The sequence below is a fragment of the Peromyscus leucopus genome, chromosome 12 (assembly GCF_004664715.2).
Source record: "Peromyscus leucopus breed LL Stock chromosome 12, UCI_PerLeu_2.1, whole genome shotgun sequence".
In the NCBI taxonomy this organism is placed as follows: Eukaryota; Metazoa; Chordata; class Mammalia; order Rodentia; family Cricetidae; genus Peromyscus; species Peromyscus leucopus.
Window position 1 is genome coordinate 75,285,228 of NC_051073.1, and position 20,078 is coordinate 75,305,305.

The 20,078-nt window shown below is 43.9% G+C and overlaps 2 long non-coding RNA genes and 2 gene segments (V, D, J or C); 2 read left to right on the plus strand and 2 right to left on the minus strand.

Moving 5' to 3' along the window:
* LOC119088814 overlaps positions 1–20,078 on the plus strand; it is a 622,476-nt gene that overhangs the window by 574,521 nt on the left and 27,877 nt on the right.
* LOC114688112 lies at positions 7–1,146 on the minus strand. The segment is given in 2 exon segments: positions 7–858; positions 978–1,146. Coding segments are annotated over 2 exon segments (477 nt in total).
* Positions 9,174–14,391, minus strand: LOC119088818. Its single transcript, XR_005092556.1, has 3 exons — positions 14,078–14,391; positions 9,449–9,917; positions 9,174–9,309 (listed from the first exon to the last, which is right to left on the minus strand). It is a non-coding gene; the product is annotated as an uncharacterized LOC119088818 (long non-coding RNA).
* On the plus strand, positions 14,082–19,345 carry LOC119088817. Its single transcript, XR_005092555.1, has 3 exons — positions 14,082–14,873; positions 18,506–18,672; positions 18,873–19,345. It is a non-coding gene; the product is annotated as an uncharacterized LOC119088817 (long non-coding RNA).

The window sequence follows — 20,078 nt, forward strand, 5'->3', positions numbered from 1 at the left end:
AGGGCATATAATCAACCCAATATGGCAGGAATTTAACAAAGTTGGTCATATTGCTCCCACAGTCAAGAAGCAAGGGTAGATGAATGCTAACACCCAGCTGCTTTCTCCTTTTTTCCTTTTTAATTATCCTTGGACCTTAGGCCATAGGATAGTGCCACCCAATTTCAGAGCTGGTCTCAGTTCAACTTCTCTGGAAATGTCCTTACAGATATGCCCCAAACTGTATCTCATAGGTGATTCCAAACTTGGTTAACTTGACAATGAAAATGAACCCTCACAGCCCCTATTATCCAACATGACAGATTTCTACTCAACTGCCACTTGTATGTTCAAGAAATACTTTTGAGTCATATTACATTTGCCCTCATCGTTACTCCTTCCACATTAAAAGCCTTTCTTCTGAGTTCAGTGCCACCCTTTTTTTCTCCTACTGTCTTCTGGCCACAGCTGGGTTTCTTTTTTTTTTTTTCTTCCCTGATTTTTTATCACAAGCTAGAATGTATGCCTTACTTCCCCATCTGCCTATATCACTGTGAGAAACATTACTTTCCGAGATGACACAGTAATAGTCAGCCTCATCCTCTGCTTGTAGCTCAGAGATGTGCAAATGTGCAGCATTTTGGGAGGTATCTTTGGATCCAGAGATTCTATTGGTGACTCCAGGCCCCAGCTGCATGTTTGAGTCTGAGTAGTAGCGCAGGAAAAACCAAGGAGAGCTCCCCTGCATCTGCTTGTACCAGTAAATGTTTTTACCAGCAACACTGATGCCACTCCTCAGAGTACAGGTGAGTCTGGCTATTGAATCAAGAGCCTCAGAGATGGAGGGTGGTTGTGTCAGTATAGACTGAGAAAAGGAACCTGCAAAAGAGGACACCACAGTGAACAGCAGGGCTGAGGTAGGACATATTGGGAATCTGAACCTGAAAGGACTTACTGAGTTTAGGAGTCCTCCCCAGTATTCTTAGGCCTGTCCCTACCTGTACAGTAAGATAGAATCATGAATATGAGAGGAGTCCAAGCCATGGTAGGCACAGCACAGCTTCTCCTTAGACCTGGGCCTTCTGTCTGGGCTGTCTCAGTATCTCATCTCCAGGGACCTCTCAGAAGAGGGGTTAGTCATGCAAATGAGTTTTCATAGCTACTCCTAGTGATTGATTCACAGTGTGAGTTTCTGAAACAGTAAGTCAGGGGAAGTAAATTATTTTGTCCCATGGAATATGAAGCAGGTGGTAACACAAGCAGAACTGTGTGCAAAGATCTCTTTCAGATCAACAGTAGGACAGTAGATTCTCAAAACAAGTCGAGGACTCAGTCATTGGCCCTATGTCTGTTAAGGTTAGCACATGTGGACATCTGTCCTGAAGAAATTCCAAAAAGAGAGAGTTAGCACACTCCCTTAAGTCCCAAAGCAACCATCACCTTTCACAATTGTTCAATATATCAGTTCTGCTGTGTTTTCTTCACCTTATATTTCAGAAACATGAAAGGAAAACTACAAGGAACTCAGTGATGTGTCCTAGTGGAGCCATCACTGATATATTTCTCTGATGAATGTGGTCAGGCAGGGAGAGCACACAGCAGTCAACCCAGGAGAGCTTGTGAACCACCCAGGGCATAAAGAGGGAAGAGGAAGTCCCTGGATGGATGAACATTCCATTTTTGGTTTTGGCATTATTTAAATAAATAAGGCTGATCTTGTATCCTGCTATGTTGCTGAAGGTGTTTATAAGCTTTATCAATTCCTTGGTGGAATCTTTGGGGTCACTCATGTATACTATCATGTCATCTGCAAATAGGGAAAGATGCTAGATGTGGAACAAGGATGACTGGACTGCTACTCACATCACCAGTGAGGCTACCTGGAAAACGGGACCCCAAAAAAGACACGGAGAAATGGACGAGATCTACATGAACAACCTGGTCATGAGTGGGAAAAATGAAGGGCGACGGTCGAGGGAAAGAGAGTGGGAGATCCTAGCTGGATCAAGAAAAGAGAGGGAGAACAAGGAATAGGAGACCATGGTAAATGAAGACCACATGAGAAGGGGAGGAAGCAGAGAGCTAGGGAGGCCCACGGAGATCCACAAAGATACCCCCGCAAAAGACTGCTGGCAATGGTCGAGAGATGGCAGGAACTGACCTACTCTGATGATGGGATGGCCAGACACCCTGATAGTTGTGCCATAAACCCCATCCAAGGACTGAGGAATCTGGATGCAGACATCCACGGCTGGGCCCCTGGTGGAGCGCTGGGAGTCTAATTAGTGAGAAAGAAGAGGGTTTATATGAGCAAGATTTGTTGAAGCCAAGGTTGGATAAAGCACAGAGACAAATAACCAAATGAATGGAAGCACAGGACCTATGAACCAAAGGCTGAGGGGCTCCCAACTGGATCAGGCCCCCTGAATGGGTGAGACAGTCATTTGGCTTGAACTGTTTGGGAGGCAGCTGTGTGTTGGTGCTGGGTCCTGGGCTCGTTGCATGAGTTGGCTGTTTGAATCCTGGGACTTATGCAGGGACACTTGGCTCGGTCTTGGAGGGGGGGAATGGACCTGCCTGGACTGAGTCTACCAGGTCGATCCCGGTCCTCGGGGGAGACCTTGATCTGGAGGAGGTGGGAATGGGGGTGGGCTGGGGGAGGGGGAGGGGCGAGAGGGAGAAAACAGGGGAATCTGTGGCTATTATGTTGAACTGAATGGTGTTTATTTTTTTTTAATAAAAAAAATAAAAAATAAAAATAAATAAATAAATAAATAGGGCTGCTTATGTCTGGCTGGGCAAACACTTCTAAACCTTGAAGAGGAGTGGGCACTTAGTAAGAGACATCAAAGGACTGAGAAAGCAGAAGTTTAGTATTGATGGAAGAGAATGAAAAGACAAGGTTTGTTTTACAAAGAAAGAAAAACAAGAAAGGTGAGACTTTAGTATTTCTTACAGGATTGCTTCTTATTGACTAGAGGGGCAGCCAAGGAGATATGAGGAATAGGTGTCTGACTCTTGTTTTTCATCATTGCATGCTAGAGACAATAGCACTGATTTTAATGCTCAAAGTGTAGTTGAGTCAGAAAAGTTAGTAGAGGTGCTGAGGGCAGGATGTTGGTCTGGAAAGGTCACTTGCAGTAAATAGGTACTAGCAGATGACAGGTGAGGTGCTGCTGTGGGAAAGTGTTGAGTGATCTGCGCATAAAAGCAGATATAGCCAGGTGACACCACAGTTCTTAGGCTGGTCTCTACCCCTGCAGTTAGAAAGAAGCAGTTCAAGAGAGAATAAGTGGACACAGACCCTGGTCTCCACAGGGAGTCTAGGTTGCCCCAGGCCTCCTTTCCCACCTCTGCAGAGAAGTGGCTGTTCCCTCAGTCATTTCTCCACAGAGATTGAGAAGACTCTTTGTGAGCCTTACTGCTGGGACTCAGCTCACATGACAGCCTGGGGCAGAGATAGTTAGGCTTTCAGGAGAGGGAGAGTGTTGGGGAGTATCACTAGTTAAGACTGAGCTCCTCTCTCCCTGAACTCTGACAGGCCAGAATGATACCACTGCTGAGTCTCCTCAGTGAGCACAGGCTGAGCCCTGAGTAAGTGGAAGTGGTATCATACCACAGTCCCACAGCACACCCTGTTAGACAAAGGATCCTTAATAACCATAGTCCTGAGACCTCAGAATCCAGCTGGATTCCATTACTCACCAGATCACCGTCTGAACCCACATAACAAACTCTGATTTCTAAATCTGAAATGGACACCATTTGATCTTGTATAAAGTTTATCCCATCCAGAAAAAAAAAAATCTTTGACACCATCACAAAAATATACAGATATAATTAAGTGCTAACTCTCCCACAGAAAAATGGCAAATATCAGATGACTTCATTGGTACATGATTTAACATGAAGATATATATTTTGGTTTCCTCACAGCATTCATTATTAAGGAAATATATTCTAGTTACTATGAAATAAATTAACTTTACTACAATCTCCACTTTTGGGGCTTTACGAGAGTGACTCTTAGTTTACACCTCTGGACTTCCAATGTTCCATTATGTGCCAGAATAAAGTCCAGTCCTTCCCATGCATGATCAGATACTCATTTGTACATTTCCTGAACTTACTTCCAGTGTCTATATCTTTCTTCAGTAAATTAGAATTTCTAAAAAACATTACTCTTTCTTCTCTAATACTACCCCATCACGTACACATCCTATCACTTTGTCTCAACTAGCAACAATAGACACACTCTCTCTCTGGAAATACACTTGCAATTCTGAATAAGGAATCAGGTAGGTGAGCTTTGATCTCCTTCCCATCCTACAGTACTAATTCCCCAGTAGCATCTTTCTTTTTGTAGCAGGCCACCTGTTCTCACCTCTTCTTTTTCCCTGTCCCCATTCCTTTGAGAGTAAACAAATCTTCTCTTGCAACATACTCTACTGTGGATACCGCTCTGTATGCTGTGAATGTGTTGCTCTGATTTGGTTGATAAATAAAATGCTGATCGACCAGTAGCCAGGCAGGAAGTATAGTATAGGCGGTATAAGCAGAGAGGAGAATTCTGGGAACAGGAAGGCTGAGTCAGGAGTCTCCAGCCAGACACAGAGGAAGTAAGATGTGAATGTAGAACTGAGAAAAGGTACCAAGCCATGTGGCTAAACATAAATAAGAATTATGGGTTAATTTAAGTGTAAGAGCTAGTTAGTGGTAAGCTTGAGCTAATGGCCATACAGTTCATAAATAGTATAAGCCTCTGTGTGTTTACTTGGGTCCAAGCAGCTCTGGGACTGGCAGGTGAGAGAGATTTGTCCTGACCACCAACAGGCTGGGACACAGGAAATCTTCTAGCTACAATACTTCTGATTCCATCCCTTTGTCTCAGCCACCTACACCAGAGACAGTCTGCCACTGCAACCCCACTGGCTATGCTAGCCAGGAAAGCAAGTAGGCAATCTTTACTTTCCTTCCTGTCTTCCATTTTCAAATACCCAGTCTCATGCCCAGCCAATTGAGCAGACCACCTCTGGGGAGGCACCTGACTTCACCCTCTTCCCCCATTTCCCGGAGACTCCACAGATCCAACTAGCAGACCCAGTTTTCCTCCCTCCCTATGTACCCTCTCAGCCTCTTGCTAATTTAGTCCATCCCATTCTGTCTTCCAAGCTCCCAATACCTAGAAACAATTTCTAGCTGGAACCACTATTAGGGAAAAGGGGCTGGCTAAAGAAACCCACCCTGGCCCTGGAGCCCAGAACTAGAGAAAGATGGCTCAGATCAGGGCAGAAAGAAGCACAGTTTGACTCAGTCAGATCAGAGCCATCTTTGCCCCTGGCCAACTGACTTGTGAAACCAACCAATCACAGAGCAGGACAGTAGAAACCTGGGTCCCAAGTCAACCTCTGGTTGACTCCACCCCCAAGACATCCTATGTAAACCACCCTGCTTGGTCAGTTAGAAAAAGGCTGTTCTCTCCACCCTGGTAGAGGCAGCTACTCTCCTAGACTCCTCCTTCCTAAATAAATCTCTTGTCAAAAGAGTTTTGGGTGAAGATCTTCATCCACTGGCATAGAGAGGATCCTTGCTGAGATGTCCCTCAGTGGACAAGACAAGAGAGAGCTGAAAGAGCAGAGGAAGGAGGACCTGAACAGAAGATCTTTGCTGAGATCTTCTCAGTGGACAGAGCAAGTGAGAGCTGAAAAAGTAACACTTTTCTCCCGAGCCAGAGGAGATTGCCACATTTCTGCAGGGGTTCCCCTTTTGCAGAGTGAAGCAAAGGAAGCAACATCTTAGGCCAGAGAAGCAGAGCTCTGCTAGGAAGCCCCCTTAAGTGGGGGATGAGCAAAGTGCAGCTGTAGCAGCTCTCCGGGAGAGGAGCAGGACCATCCCCCATCACACCAAGTATACCCTGACTTTCCCAAACAGTCAGGATAGGATACCCTTCCCTGCTGAAGCAGTTCAGGCCTGACTTTCCTGAGAAGTCAGAAAAATTTCCCTTTCAAACCTGAACTGTCTCCTTGCAGTTCCAGCTGTCAGAGCTGTACTAAACAGCTCCAGGTATCTGGGACACCTCCAGGGCAGAGGTGTTGTTCTGAGCAGATCAAGATATTCCGATATCTTACCCTCCAGAGCTGAACTGTCTCCTTGCACCTTCAGCCATCAGAGCTGTCCTAAGCAGTTCAAGAGGTTGCCTGATTCCCCAGATAGTTAGGACACCTTTCCTAGAGTTGCAAAACTCACATTTTGGTGCCAAAATCTGGGACCAAACCCACAAAGTTGCAACAAATTTACTTACAACCACCAGTAGCCACACCTGGCAGAGACTCAGAGCACTCCCTACAAGGCAACCCACAGCCACCATATACCTTCCAAATATTGGGGGAGGACAAAAGAAATTAAGGAATGAAAAGGCTACCCAACAGAAGCAAGACCAGCTATCAACTTCTAGAAGTGTTATCCTCCTAAACTCAAATGCCTAGATGCCAGCATAAGTAGTCAAAATAGTCCTGACACTGTGTGCCCACTAGAGCTCAGTAACATGACTACAGTGGTTCCTGAGAAAGGCAATAGTGCTGAAGCACAAAACAAGGACTTCAAAATAGTTATTATAAACATGGTCAAGGACCTTAGGAGGACATGAATCAATCCATTAATGAAATCTACTGTAACACAAACAGTGGATTTGAATAAAGAAAACTATTCAAGAGGTGCATGTGAAAATAGAATCAATAAAAACAACTCAAATCAAGGAAAAACTGGAAATGGAAGCATCAAGAACTTTAACAGGAATACCAGAGGTGAGCCTTATCAACAGAATATAGGAGATGGAAGAATCTCAGGCATTCAAGACAAAATAGAAGAAATGGATTTGCCAGTCAAAGAAAACATGAAATCTAATAAAAATCCGAGAACAATGCACTCAAATAATCTTGGACATTATGAAAAGACCAAATCTGTGAATAATGGGAATAGAGGAAGGAGAAGAAATAAAGGTCAAAGACACAGAAACTATTTTCAATAAAATTATAGAAGAAAACTTCCCTAACCTAAAGAATGAGGTAGCTATTAAGGTACCAGAAGTATACAGAACAACAAATAGACTAGATCATAGAAAAAATTACCCTCGGTACATAATCAAAATAATAAAAGAAAGAATATTAAAAGCTGTAATTGAAAAATTACAATTAACATATAAAGGAAGAACTATTAGAATAAAATGATGACCCATTGTAATATGACTGTTACTAGGGCTGGAATAGCAAGCTTTCACATAGGATTTAATCATGGCTACAAGTGCAATAGGTAGCCAAGGAAGTGGGTCTAGACAAACTGATACACTGCCACAAAGGACAGTATTCTCAGTGACCATAGCCATCAGCCTCTGAAGAGAAAAGAAGATGGTTGGTGTATATCAAGACCAGGATACAGAAACTCATCTTCTACCATAAGTAGTTAAACAGTGGACACAAAGTTACTTCATCTTAATGTTCCTGAAAGATTAGGACCCCTGCATTCTTTGGTGGTTTGGCTGCCTCTCCTGACCCAAGGAGATGTCCCGTGTATGAAATGTGGACAACAGAAGACTACAGACACCTCACTCATAAAGGCTGCACACAATACCACTAGTTGTTATCTGTAGGTCCTTGGCAATGAGGTTTCATTATAATCCTAACTCCGGACATGGCACTGGGCTCAAGAAGTCCCAAAACTGCTGGCCTTGTCTGGGCAGTGATGTTCCATAGGCCTGTCAAGCCCTGCTTACCTAGTCACAGTAGAAAGAATGCTCTTGCCACTTATTGCTTACTCAAAGTCAAGGAATCCCCCATGGGGGCATGAAATTTACATGTTTGTATAATCCTTGAATGAGGGAACAGCACCTTGGGGCCTGAAGGAAAAAGGCTGTAAAAACAAAGACAGAGATATAACCAGATCCATCAAAGACTCAGTCAAGCAGAAGAGGAAGAGGTTCCTGGGAACCATGTGGCTTCTCTTCTCTACAGACACACCCAGCCTGAGCATGCCAGGACAAGAGCAGATTTCCCAGGCAATATTCAACTGCTGTACATTAGAACAAGCTGGGACCCACAAGGAACATATGGTCTTCTCCTCTGTGTACCCATACCCCACAAGCCCCAGCTTTCCTCTTCTGGAGAATTTTGTTCCTTCTGCTTGTCTATGGCCATGGTCACCACCCCTCAAGTCATCCCTTTATTCTCTGCTGCCCAGCTAGTATTTCCTATGGACAAGCTGACCCCCTCCTTCACCCAGCTCTCTTTCCTCCTCCTCTCATTGCTTTTATCTCTTGACATGTCCCACTTGCCCCTCTCCTGTTCATCTCCTCCCCTGTTGCTGTGGCTCTTTACCACCTCAGCAGGAGGAGTACCAACACTCTTTGAATCTGGTCCTTGATTATGTTGATGGAAGTGAGGGAACAAGCTCTTGAAGCTCCCAAGGCATGTGGGGCACTTACTTCCCTCATATAGACTACAGAGACAGGCTGTGTGCCTCTTCGTAACAAGATAGTGTTATGTGGCTGGCTTCTCTGTCCAGTCACAGGGGCTGGAGGATCAAGGAGCTTCTGCCATGGGGAACTATAGCTCACACTCTGCAAGAGAAGAGAGGTGGTAAAGGGGCTTATGCCAGGCTTCTGGGGGTATCCATGCTTGGGTAATGAACATGAGCCATCTAAGTCAGATGAGGGGAGCAAATCAGGGGTTCTCTATGAAACAGCACCACAAAAAAATGCTTCTTAGAGAAATAAAATGGAGCAAAGGGGACTCTTCTCAAATCTTCCTAGGGAGTTCATGTAGGAAAAATTCTATAGCTCTTCAGAGTGTTTTCCTGGATCATGCCCATGAGGAGAGAAATGGGTTAACATTCCTGTACTCTGAAAATGGAAGCAGAACATAATGGGGGACATTTCAAAGGTCAGAACCCAGTGTGATCCTACCCTAGTTGGGCTCCTCTTCCATGTCACCTGTTATAAAAATGGAGTTGGATAAAAATGCCCCCCTTATACCCTTAGACAAATTGTTTGAACACATTGATGTCCAGTGGTGAAGTTGTGGCTGACTTCTCTTTTTAGCCACTAGTGCTGGGGAACAATGAATTTAAGGCTTGGGGAACTGATGCTCACACTCTGCAGGAGAGGAGGATAACAGAGCTACTGCCCTGGTTGCTGGAGTTGTCTGACAGGAAACAAGAGGTTTAGGGCATACCTCCCTTCAAGTTCTGGCCTTGCTCCCTCCTGAGGCTGTTATACCCCACCAAGCCAAAGACAAATGTGTGGTTTTGGAACGATAGGCCCAGGCCTCATCTTCAACCCTTGAAAGAAGACACAAAGGACTGTGTTAGTGACTTTGACATAGTAGGACTTAGGAAAGAGCTACCCTGTCGAACCACAGCTCCCCATACCTACTCCTCTTCCTTGGTACTCCATTTTCCGTCTTTCCTTATTCCTTACCTGGATGCTGTGTCTTTTCTCCTTGGTGAGGAGGCAGCAATGTAACTCCTCACCCCCTTCCACTCCCTTCAGTTGTTTCCACTAGAGGCTTTGGGTGCCTCCTGGAGCTGATCCTTGGTGGAGGTAGATAATAACTCCTCGATGACTATGACCTTGTCATTTTAATATTCATTGTTCCTGTGCTGAGCAAGAATCATAGCATATATGATATTACATCTTGTCTTAACTGACAATTTCATTCAAGTCTGCAGTTGTGTTGATGCTTCCTGTGATGTCAGCATCATCCTGGGGTCCAAAGTTCCTGTCTTAGTTTGCATCCTCCAAGAACATCGAGAGTTGTGTGACTGAAAGTGATAGTACTGCCAGTCTCCTCAATCTCAGCCTGCACATGTGTCCCCTCAGATATGTCACTAAATGAGACAGCATTCTCCGTCTCTACAGACTTGTTTAATGCCTTCACACCTTCAACCTGTGGGGCAGAATTCACAGGTGAGTTAATATCTGATGTGTAAATCAGATGAGCTGGACCAAAGGAAGCCCTTGTTACTTTTTCCATTGACCTCATTTCCTTTGTCGTTTATGAGAAAGTATAAGAAAGATCAGAGCTAGAAGTAACTAGACACTTAGAGGTTGAAACAAAGGTCAGAGAAACAAAGATTTGGTCTGTTTTAGTTGGGGTTTTAATTACTGTGAAGAGACACCATGACCATATGGTGGTGGGTTACAGTTCATAGGTTCATCCCATTACCATCGGCAGGAAGCTTAGCAGCACAGGCAGACATGATGCTGGAGAGGTAGTTGAGAGTCCTACATCTTGCAGGCAACAGTAAATGGTCTCTGTGTCACACTTCCTCCAACAAGACCACACCTACTCCAACAAAGCCACATCTCCCAATAGTGCCATTCCCTATGAGCTCCATGGGGCCAATTACACTCAAACCACCACTAGGTCCTTTGAAAGGATGTACAAATCTGACAAGCCCTTGACATGAACCACCCAGAGAGAAAACAAATTATTTAAATGTGAGACAGGGAAGAGAGGAGGATCCATAGGAACGCTAGGAATTTCAAGATAATCTTGTACTCCAGAGTGTTGACAATCCTCAGAAAAAGAGATTATTCAATTCACAAAATAGACACCAACATTGATAGGAGAAGTTACCAAACATGCACCACCTGCTGCCTTTCCACTGCTGCATCCTGAGTGTGATGATAAATTCAGGAGCTTATGAAACATGTAAAGAGATCGATATGAGTACAAGAAAGAGTAATATAATCTCTCCCAATAAGGACAGCCCAGCACCAACAGATTGCATAATGGATTTTACCTGCTGGCTATAAAGGACAATGGAGATCAATGTTCCTCAAGCTGCTTCACCAAAGAGACAAGTAAAGATCATTCCAAGCTTCATCTACAAAGCCAGTATTACCATGATGTCAAAACCATAACAATAACAAACACACACATACACACACACTCACACTCAAAATGTATAAGCTCATATCCTAAATGAATATCCATATGTGCATCTGAAATGAGATTCCTTGGATAGGTCAGTAGACTCTTAATCAAAAGGGAAGAATTGTAAGCACATGCCAGGTACTGCTACAATGTAACATGGCACATGAAAATGATGCAAGTTCCCATCATATATATGCATCTATATGTGTCACAGGGAAATTTCTCACTTTACAGTTAAAGTTTCAAGTCCAAAAAAAATTAAATCAGAGTACAACATGGCAAATCAAAGTTACTAAAAAAGGACCAATTAAAAACAAATAAAACAAGCAGAAATCAATGTCTTAAACACAAGCAGTGTATGTGTGAATCAAAAGGAAACACAGAACATGAAACCCACAGCAACACAGGAGAACTCCCAATGTCAAGGTCCATGAGACTAGGAAAGCCCAAGTGTATCAGGACCAATGCTGGAATCTAACTGTTCTCCATCCAACATGAGTTTCTATGCAGCTTCAGGACAAACCCCAGCATCCTGCAATGTCTTCTATGAACAAATTCCTATCATTTCTCACAGAGGTCAAGTGATGTCACTACCAGGGACGGACCAGCAACAGCAGGGAATAACCCAAAATAGTTTCTCTATCCAATCCCAGGGACTGCACTGCTTTTTACTATTTTTATCATTTTTATCATTTGTCATTTATCATGGCAGTGAACAAATCCTCAACAAGATGCAACTTAAAGGATAAAAGGCATCCCTTCTCCATGTTCCCAGAGGACAGAGAAGGCATGGCAGTTGGAGGAGCTGGGGAAGGTGACTTGGGGAAGATGAGTCTGAAGCAGCTGGTTACATGGCTTTGGTAGGCCCTTCCTGCATCCAGTTACCTAATTCCTCCAGCTGCTCCCCAATGCTTTAGAGTTGTATGATTTCCTGGACCAATCAGTTCTCCATACTAGAGACCAAGCATTCAGACACATGAGGAAGTGTGAGGCCTTTCATATCTAACCTTGAGGAGGACATTTGGTCTTTATTATGGGTAAATCCCATAGTACAAAGGAGGATAGACTCAGGAACTCTGTGCTGAGCTGGGTTAAGGATGTGGGTCTGGACTACTTAGAGTGTGACCTACAGGTTGCTTCAATGGCTTTTACACTATGATCATAAATCCTCTAAGAACTCACTACTACAGACATGATCACCACCCCATTCCTGATAATCAATTCCTTTACCTTAAACTCATGGGGATGGACATCTAAAAGATGGTAGGCCTCATTTGACACTGCAATGCTATATAATTGAGAATAGAATATGCTGTGGATATCACTATATATAAATAAAACACTGATGGCCAGTGACCAGACAGGAAGTGTAGGCGGGACAAGGAGAGAGGAGAATTGGGGAAACAGGAAGAAGGAGGGGGAGACACTGCAGCCACCGCCAGGACAAGCAGCATGTAAAGATGCCGGTAAGCCACCAGCCACGTGGCAAGGTATAGATTTATAGAAATGGGTTAATTTAAGATATAAGAACAGTTAGCAAGAAGCCTGCCACAGCCATACAGTTTATAAGTAATATAAGCGTCTGAGTGATTATTTTATACATGGATTGTGGGACTGTGGGGCTTGGTGGAACCTGAAGAGAAGCCCTCCAGCAACAAGAATAGAGTTATGTGTGCTAGAAAATAAGAAACTAAAATAAGATCAAATTAATCCAAAAACCAATCAAGAGATATAAATAAAAATCAACAAACCAGGAGAGAAACTCAAGCTCTAAAGGTCAAATCACATCAATTATGTCTGTTTCCATGTGATCAATAATAACAGTCTTTGTTACCCAATTTCTGTGTCCAAACTCCCTGCAGCCAACAAAGCAACACCTCTGCAGTGTGAGTACAAGACCCAGTCCCAGCCAGTGCCTTCAATGGGCGGGTCTACAAGTCCTCACAAAGGCGCCAGTGAGGTCATTGCAAGAAACCGATCATGCTATTCACAACCACAAGAATTCTTTTTCAGTTTGTATCTCCCAGCACCATGTTACTTTTCTCACAGCCATGACCAAATCCCTGAATAGGAGCAACAAAACACATAGGTTTTACTTAGGCTCCAGCTCTCAATGGACAGGGAAGGCATGGGTGGAAACTTGGGAAGATGGGTCTGAAGCATGCTTGCATGGCTTTTACAGGTCTCATTGCCTCTAATGACCCAGTTTTCCTCCTGGGTTCTACTGCCTTGGTGTTTCATAACCTCCCCAAACAGCACCCACTGCTAGATTATAGGAATTCAAAGGTATGAGATGGTGTGAGACCTCTGTCATTCAGTCTTTAAGGAAGACATTTTGTCTGTTTATAGTTTTGGATTTAGTTTGTGCATTTGCTTCAGGATTTTTATTATCATGAATTTTTATATTAGTGTCTATTCATTGATTCTGACTACTGAAAACCTCACCTCTACAGTCATGATATTCAATCCATTTATCATAAACTCATATTTAGGGGAATCTAAGGGGTGGTAGCCTGTTCTTGATACTGTGATTTCATGAGGATATGAGCTGTCCTCAAGATCCCCCAGGGCATGTTTTGTCTTATGAATGGCATGGTGGCAGGGGAAGATTCCTACTATGATAACGGAATTGATAAACACATGGAAATGCTGTGGGAAGTAACAAAGCTGGTGGGTAGGATCCAAGTGCATGGCATAGTCAAACTTCTGATTTTTGCAGCTAATATATACTGACAAAACTTTTAAGATACAGAAATAAACCAATGTACAAAATGTCAAAGATAAATGAGTAGGTAATAGAAAATGATTGGTAACAAAAATCCTGAAGCAAATGCACAAAGTAAATCCAAAACTGTAAACAGTAAAACAAAATCCAGGCCCCCAAACCAACCCACCAAAGGCAGACATTGTTTTCAGGTCAGTGGGGATCACACATGTTGATGGACAATAAAGAAATAAAGCATTCAGATCAAAAGTATAAGGACAAGATCCAAGCTCAGATGGTGCCTTATATGTATGGGGGATGTCATTTCTCACGGTGGCTCCCTGTGAGGTCATACGAGCTGTATGGATCAATTACAGACAGACAAAACACATTACTAGTCTTTTTATGGCTTCTCCCAAATCTATGCCATAAGACAACTTCAGAGAAGCAGAGGTTGTTTTACCTTAGCTTTCAGAGGACCATGCACAGGGCTCAGGTTCTGGCACTGGCAGTAGAGTATGAAGCATCTGTTTTTACTGCATTGACAGTCTCCAAGCTCTCTTAAGGACCCACCACTTCAGCCAAGCCACACATCCAAGAGCTCCCTAATTTCTCAAATAGGGATTCCTAAAGTGCCCAAGGCTTCAATCACATGAGACAGTACAGGTTATCACCTTCAACCCATGACAAAGACCTTTTACCCTTAAAAATAATGATCAATAATTGTAAGCACCTCAAGCCACACTAGTGGCCAGGCCTCTCTGAAGAGGACCTCCAACAGCCAGTTCTACCCACAGAACACTCTAACTGCCCTAACAGCTGAACCCTGCCCCACCCTACAGAGTAAAAAGCCCAATCTCTGGACTTCAAATCCCACCAATCTGTACCCTGAAAAGTGCCACCCCCTTCTCCAAGAAACTCTTCAGAAGCCCTGCCTTCTGCTCAGTTCCCAGCTGATTCTCACCCAAGCAAAGATAGTCACCCTCCTGTTTTTCCCCCTCCGAATTCATCTCTTGTGTAAGGTTTGTTGTGTGGTGTGACTCTGGTATTCCTTGGCTCCTTACAGCCCAGATACCTTCCCATACAAGCTGTAATGCTTAAATTTTGTGCCAAAACACGGGATAGTCTCTCCTAGTGCTTGTATTCCTCCTCCAGGTCTAAGCTGACCTGGGTCCCTATCTCTCATCTCCAGTCCACCAGCAAAAAACTTACCTTCTGGCTCACTGACTGCTCAGCACCCCATTTACCACATCACTTAGGTAAGTTTCCCCTTTGGTCAGGGTAAACATTTCCCTAAGTCTGGGGAAGTGACGGTTGAGTGTCTGGCACCCCTCTGGTACTTTGGAGGTGGAGGTACCCCCAACCATGGTCTTTAGGGCCTCAGCTGGCCCTCTACACCTTCACCTGACCCCATCCCCCACCAATGGAGCTGCAATCCTGTAGTCTTCTTCAGTCCAACTGGCTTCTGACATTCTTGAATTCCTTCCTTCTCTCTTCTCGACCACCCCCTGTATGAGATGGCCCTTGGATCCTCACACAAACCCCTTCTTACAACCATTGCTAAGCCATTTTGTAATCTTCAACAAGCCCTCCCCCAGGCTCCAGCCCTCCATCTTGTGGACTTAGCTCACCCCTCCTTCCTCCAGGTTACAGAAAAGGAGGGATATGCCCTCAGGGTGCTGGGTCACCCACTGGCACTTTCCTTTGCGCCTGTTGCATACTTATCAAAAAATTAAAACATACTGTCTAAGGATGGGCACTCTGTCTGTGTGCTCAGGCTGCAGCTGAACTTCTTATATATGAATAAAGAAGCGTAACCTTCAAGTCACCCACTGCTGTCGTCTCTCTTCACCACCTGACCCATCTCCTAACACACAAGGGTCTCCAAACACCACCCCCTTCCAAAGTGCTCTCTCTTCAGGTATCATTGGTAGAGGATGCTACACTTACCTTTCAGCCATGCCCACATCTCAACATTTCAAACTGACTCAAGCTGCTGATCTGACTCTCCTAAGATATGAACAGACCATTTGCTTCTGCTGCCTTTTGCCACCCACCAAATCTGATTCTATAGTCTGCCTCTCCGGCCACTACTCGCCACCTTAGCTAAAACCATCCATCTCCCCTTGCCTACTCAGCAAGTGTCCTCTTTACCAGCTATGCACATTTGGGTTGCACGCCAAGTGGGCATCTCCCTACTATGCCCTTTTTGGGCCAACTGCTACATGAGCATCTCCCTTTGCACTGCCCATCATGTTGGCACACTCCCTGCAAACACCCTTCAGGACCCCACCATGTGGGCAATTCTGCTTACTAAGACATTTGCACGTCTCCAGTTGTTTTATCCTCAGCCTGCTTTATCCACGTGTCTCTCCCATTCTGCTGGGTAGGTGTCACTATGGAGCTTCCTGCTTTGCTTACTTTTACTATGAAAGCCACACTGGTACCCAGGAAGCTTCCTCTTGCCCTACCAGATCCCCATCACATGGAAAGGGATACCTCCCCTGTGTGATTTGGGACATTTCTCTCTGACAAGTCTCTCAGTCTGCTTGGAAATGCCCAGGATTGAAATTCTTATTACTACAACATTTACAACCCTCTGCTTCCTCTCAGGTCCTTCTGGAACTTTCTGAGCTCCCCGAAGGAGCTGCCTATATGCTCCACATTCCGAGACTTTTCCTTGCCCCTTTCCCTGGGAGCTACCTGTTCTCTACCCTCAATGTATGTTGTCTTGCCTCTCAAAAGAAGCTGCCTGCTAAATTCTGCAGCTTCCTTACACCATTCTGAGCCTCTGTAACCTTGCCCCTCCTGTTTCTCAGTTTTTGCCTGGAAGTCTCTCAGCTTCTCTATGCCCTCCTGGACTTCTTACTTGTCTCTCAGCTCCCACTTGGAGCTTATAGAAACTCCCTCCAGTGGAGTTTGTTTGTGACCCTTCCAGTCTTCCTCCATGGACTTGGATTTTATTAAATCCTCACTCTGTTACTACAAACAGCTTAAACTGGCATACTTGATTTTCGATGGTGGCAACTTCTGCCACCGCACAAACAAAGGATCCGAAAATCTTTTATTAGCCAAACTTGTTCTCTCTTCCTCTATTTCTTCCTAACTATACCTGTCCATGGTAGCTTTTACATGTGCAGAACCCCCACCTCTAACCAATATCCCAGCCTAATAGAGTAGGGAAATTGCTCGATATCAGGCTGTCAAAGGCTGATTCAGTTTTCTATAACTCTCTTATCCGCCTCTCCTTCACTGGTACTTACTCCTGTGCCTGTTTTCTCTAGTTTTTGTATGATAATTTCTGTCCAGAAAACAAAAATTGTAAGATTTTTAAAAACAATACTTGTTTTAAAAGGTATTAAAGCTGACATCCATATACTCATACAAGAATGTACCTCATTCCAGCAGCCATACTTTGTAATATAAGACTCACCTGGGTGGTATTAGTTTTAAAAAGACATGAAGGGGTCATGGAGAGAAACTGAGACTGGGCACTGTGTGGCAAGACGGAAGTTCCCAAAGACAACCCAGAAGGGGCTATTAGTGAAATCTCATTAAGTTCTGAGGGTCTAAGAAAGTAGATAAAGGTCAGAGTTCTGAAGGTACAGGAAAGTGTATAAATGTCTGAGGATATGAAAGCTTAAGAAAGTTCTGAAGGCATAATAAAATGTTTTAAGGCATGTAAATGAAAGTATAAGAAAGTTATTTAAGATAATGAAAAATGTTTCAGATTTCTTTCTTCCTCTATGCTATTGTTATATTAAGATTTCAAGAGTTCAGGAAATCTGTAATTAATGGTTCAGCCTGAGCTCTCATGTAGTGGGCTCTAGAGACTGCTAACCAGCAGTTGGCCAAAAGGAGATAGTTGTCCCTATAACACCTACATTGACATCAAAAACACCTGCCCCCTATGCTTGCTTTCTCTATGGTCAAACTAGAGATCACTGTCCATGTTGGCCAGAGACTCGTGGAGGCTGCCCTTATTGGTCCTGTAGGAGATATGAGGCATATTCAAGAAGGTGTTCTACCTTTTACGCAAAATGACCAATCTTGTGTATTCTAATTAATGACCAGTGACACCTCAGATGGGAGACAGGGCCATTGGTAAACTTTACAATAGCACTTTTTACAGCTGTCCACCAGGCACAATCCAAATACAGAGGGTGCACATCCCACTCTCTCAAACTCTAGGTACAGGCACAGTAGAATCTCCTCAATGGTCTTTACATCCCTAGTATCACCCCTTTTAGATGATATTGACCCCACACCCCTGTCATACCACCCCTTGTTTCAGACCTTAACCTCTGCATATCAGCTCTTATTCTCTCTGCCTGACTGCTTTGGAGAATCCGGTTGTATGTCTCTCCTGCGTCAAACTTATGACCACCATTTGTGCCCTCACCCATGGTCTTATTAGATTCTCTTACCTCACCTTTCAATAATTGTTCTAAGCCAAATATAACTACTATCCTTTATCTCTCCCACATCTCTCTCTTCAGTATCACAGACTGCTTTAGCTCCTCAGGAACATGCTATGTGGGAATGCTGGATTCCACAGAATTCAATAGTATCTTAACCCTTACTACTTCCACTCAGCCCCTATGCCGAAATATTCACAGTGCCTTGATTCTCTATGGCCCTCAAATTTACTGCTGCCTACCTGCTGGTGGTCTGGGACTTGTGCCCTGGTTTCCCAAAACTAGAGGGTAGTACCTGTGAAGAGTCTTTTCCAATTCCCATCACAGGGTTTATAGCAGCACAGCATGACAAAAGATCAGTTCAGGTCATACCCCCTCTAGCAGTCCTGGGTATAATCACTGACAGCACTGGAGTGGTGGGACTGACAACTTCCCTGACTATTTACCATCAGATTTCCTCTCTTTTCATCCAGCATCTCCAATGGGTGGCTCAGGCCATCCTCACTCTCCAGGACCAAGTAGACTCACTGGCTGCCATAAGTGCTACAAATTTGTCGAGGATTAACTTCACTAACAGCAGAAAGATGTGGTCTTTGTCTCTTCCTCAGGGAGGAATGTTTCTTCTATGTCAACCAGTCAGGTATAGTAAAAGACAAGATCTGACAGCTGCAGATGGAACTCCAAAAATATACAAAAGAACTCGATGCCTCTAGCCAGTGGCTCATTGGCAGTCCAATATGGAATTGGATAACTCCCTTTTTAACCCTCTTTTTCTTCCTTGTCTTAATTCTACTAGTTTCACCCTCCCTTATAAACTTCTTATCTATATTTCTTCAACAGGGTCAAAAGATTTCTAACTAGACTTTTAAACAGCTGTTATTTCATGATTACCAGCCCTTAGCTACAGAGTCAGCGATCAGCAGCTCCCAACTATTCTCTGATGGTCAAGATCAAGTTCACCCAAAGAACTTCCTGATTCAGCAGGAAGTAATCTAATGACAATATTGCCCCCTTTCCTGTGGCCTGATTGTTTAACAGTAATAAATAAAAAAGGAGGAAATTTAAGCCCCTCAAGCCACATAAGTGGCCAGGCCTCTCCTACCAAATTCTAGATTCAACCCACCAAATGTTCTAACTACCCTAACAGCTAGACTCTTCCCCCTACCCTACAAAGTAAAAAGCCCAATCTCTGGACATGAAATCCCACCAATTTCCACCCTGGAAAGCTTCATCCTGAAAAGTTCTACCCCTTCCCCAAGAAACTCTATGTAAACCCTTGTCCTCTACTGAACAGAGGCAACTGCCCTCCTGGTTTTCCCCCCAATACATCTCTTGTGTAAGATTTGTTGTGTGGTGTGAATTTGTTGTATTCCTTGACTCCCAACTGCCAGCATACTTTTCCATCCAAGCCGAAACACAATAATGACAAAGAAAATTATAGACTCAGGAAGATTTACTGGGTAATGGACACTGGTTTTTACTAGTCAAGAAGTTATGTGGGATTCTTTAATTGCCTTGATACTTGAAACCTAAAATTCTGTGTTGTTTGTTTTTGCTCTTTTTTGGGAGGCCTGGAACCCAACTCCCAAATAAATCACACATGGAGGCTAATACTTAATTATAAATGCCCAGCCTTAGCTTGACTTGTTTATTGCCAGCTTTCCTAAACTTAAATTATCCCATCTGCCTTCTGCCTCTGGGCTTCTCCCATTTTCTTGCTTCTGTAGAAGGAGGGATGCTTTTCCTCTCTGTAATTCTGTTGTGGTCCCCTGCATACTCAATGGAAGGACTAAACTCTGTCTTTTATTTATTTGTCTTATGTTCTGTTTATTGTGTTATATAGGTTTTTCCAAAGTATTGATTTCCCCTCTGCCCTGCACAGAGACAAAACTGTTTCAATTGCAGGAAGATCATAAAGGAGATTTCCTGAAACGCTTCCCCCTTGTCACCCCTGTGTGGTCTGAGGATTGACACATGAAGGGCTCCTGACTGTCCCTAGTGCTTCAGCTTGGTTTAGTTCCTGCCAGTGATGTGGCACAATCCATG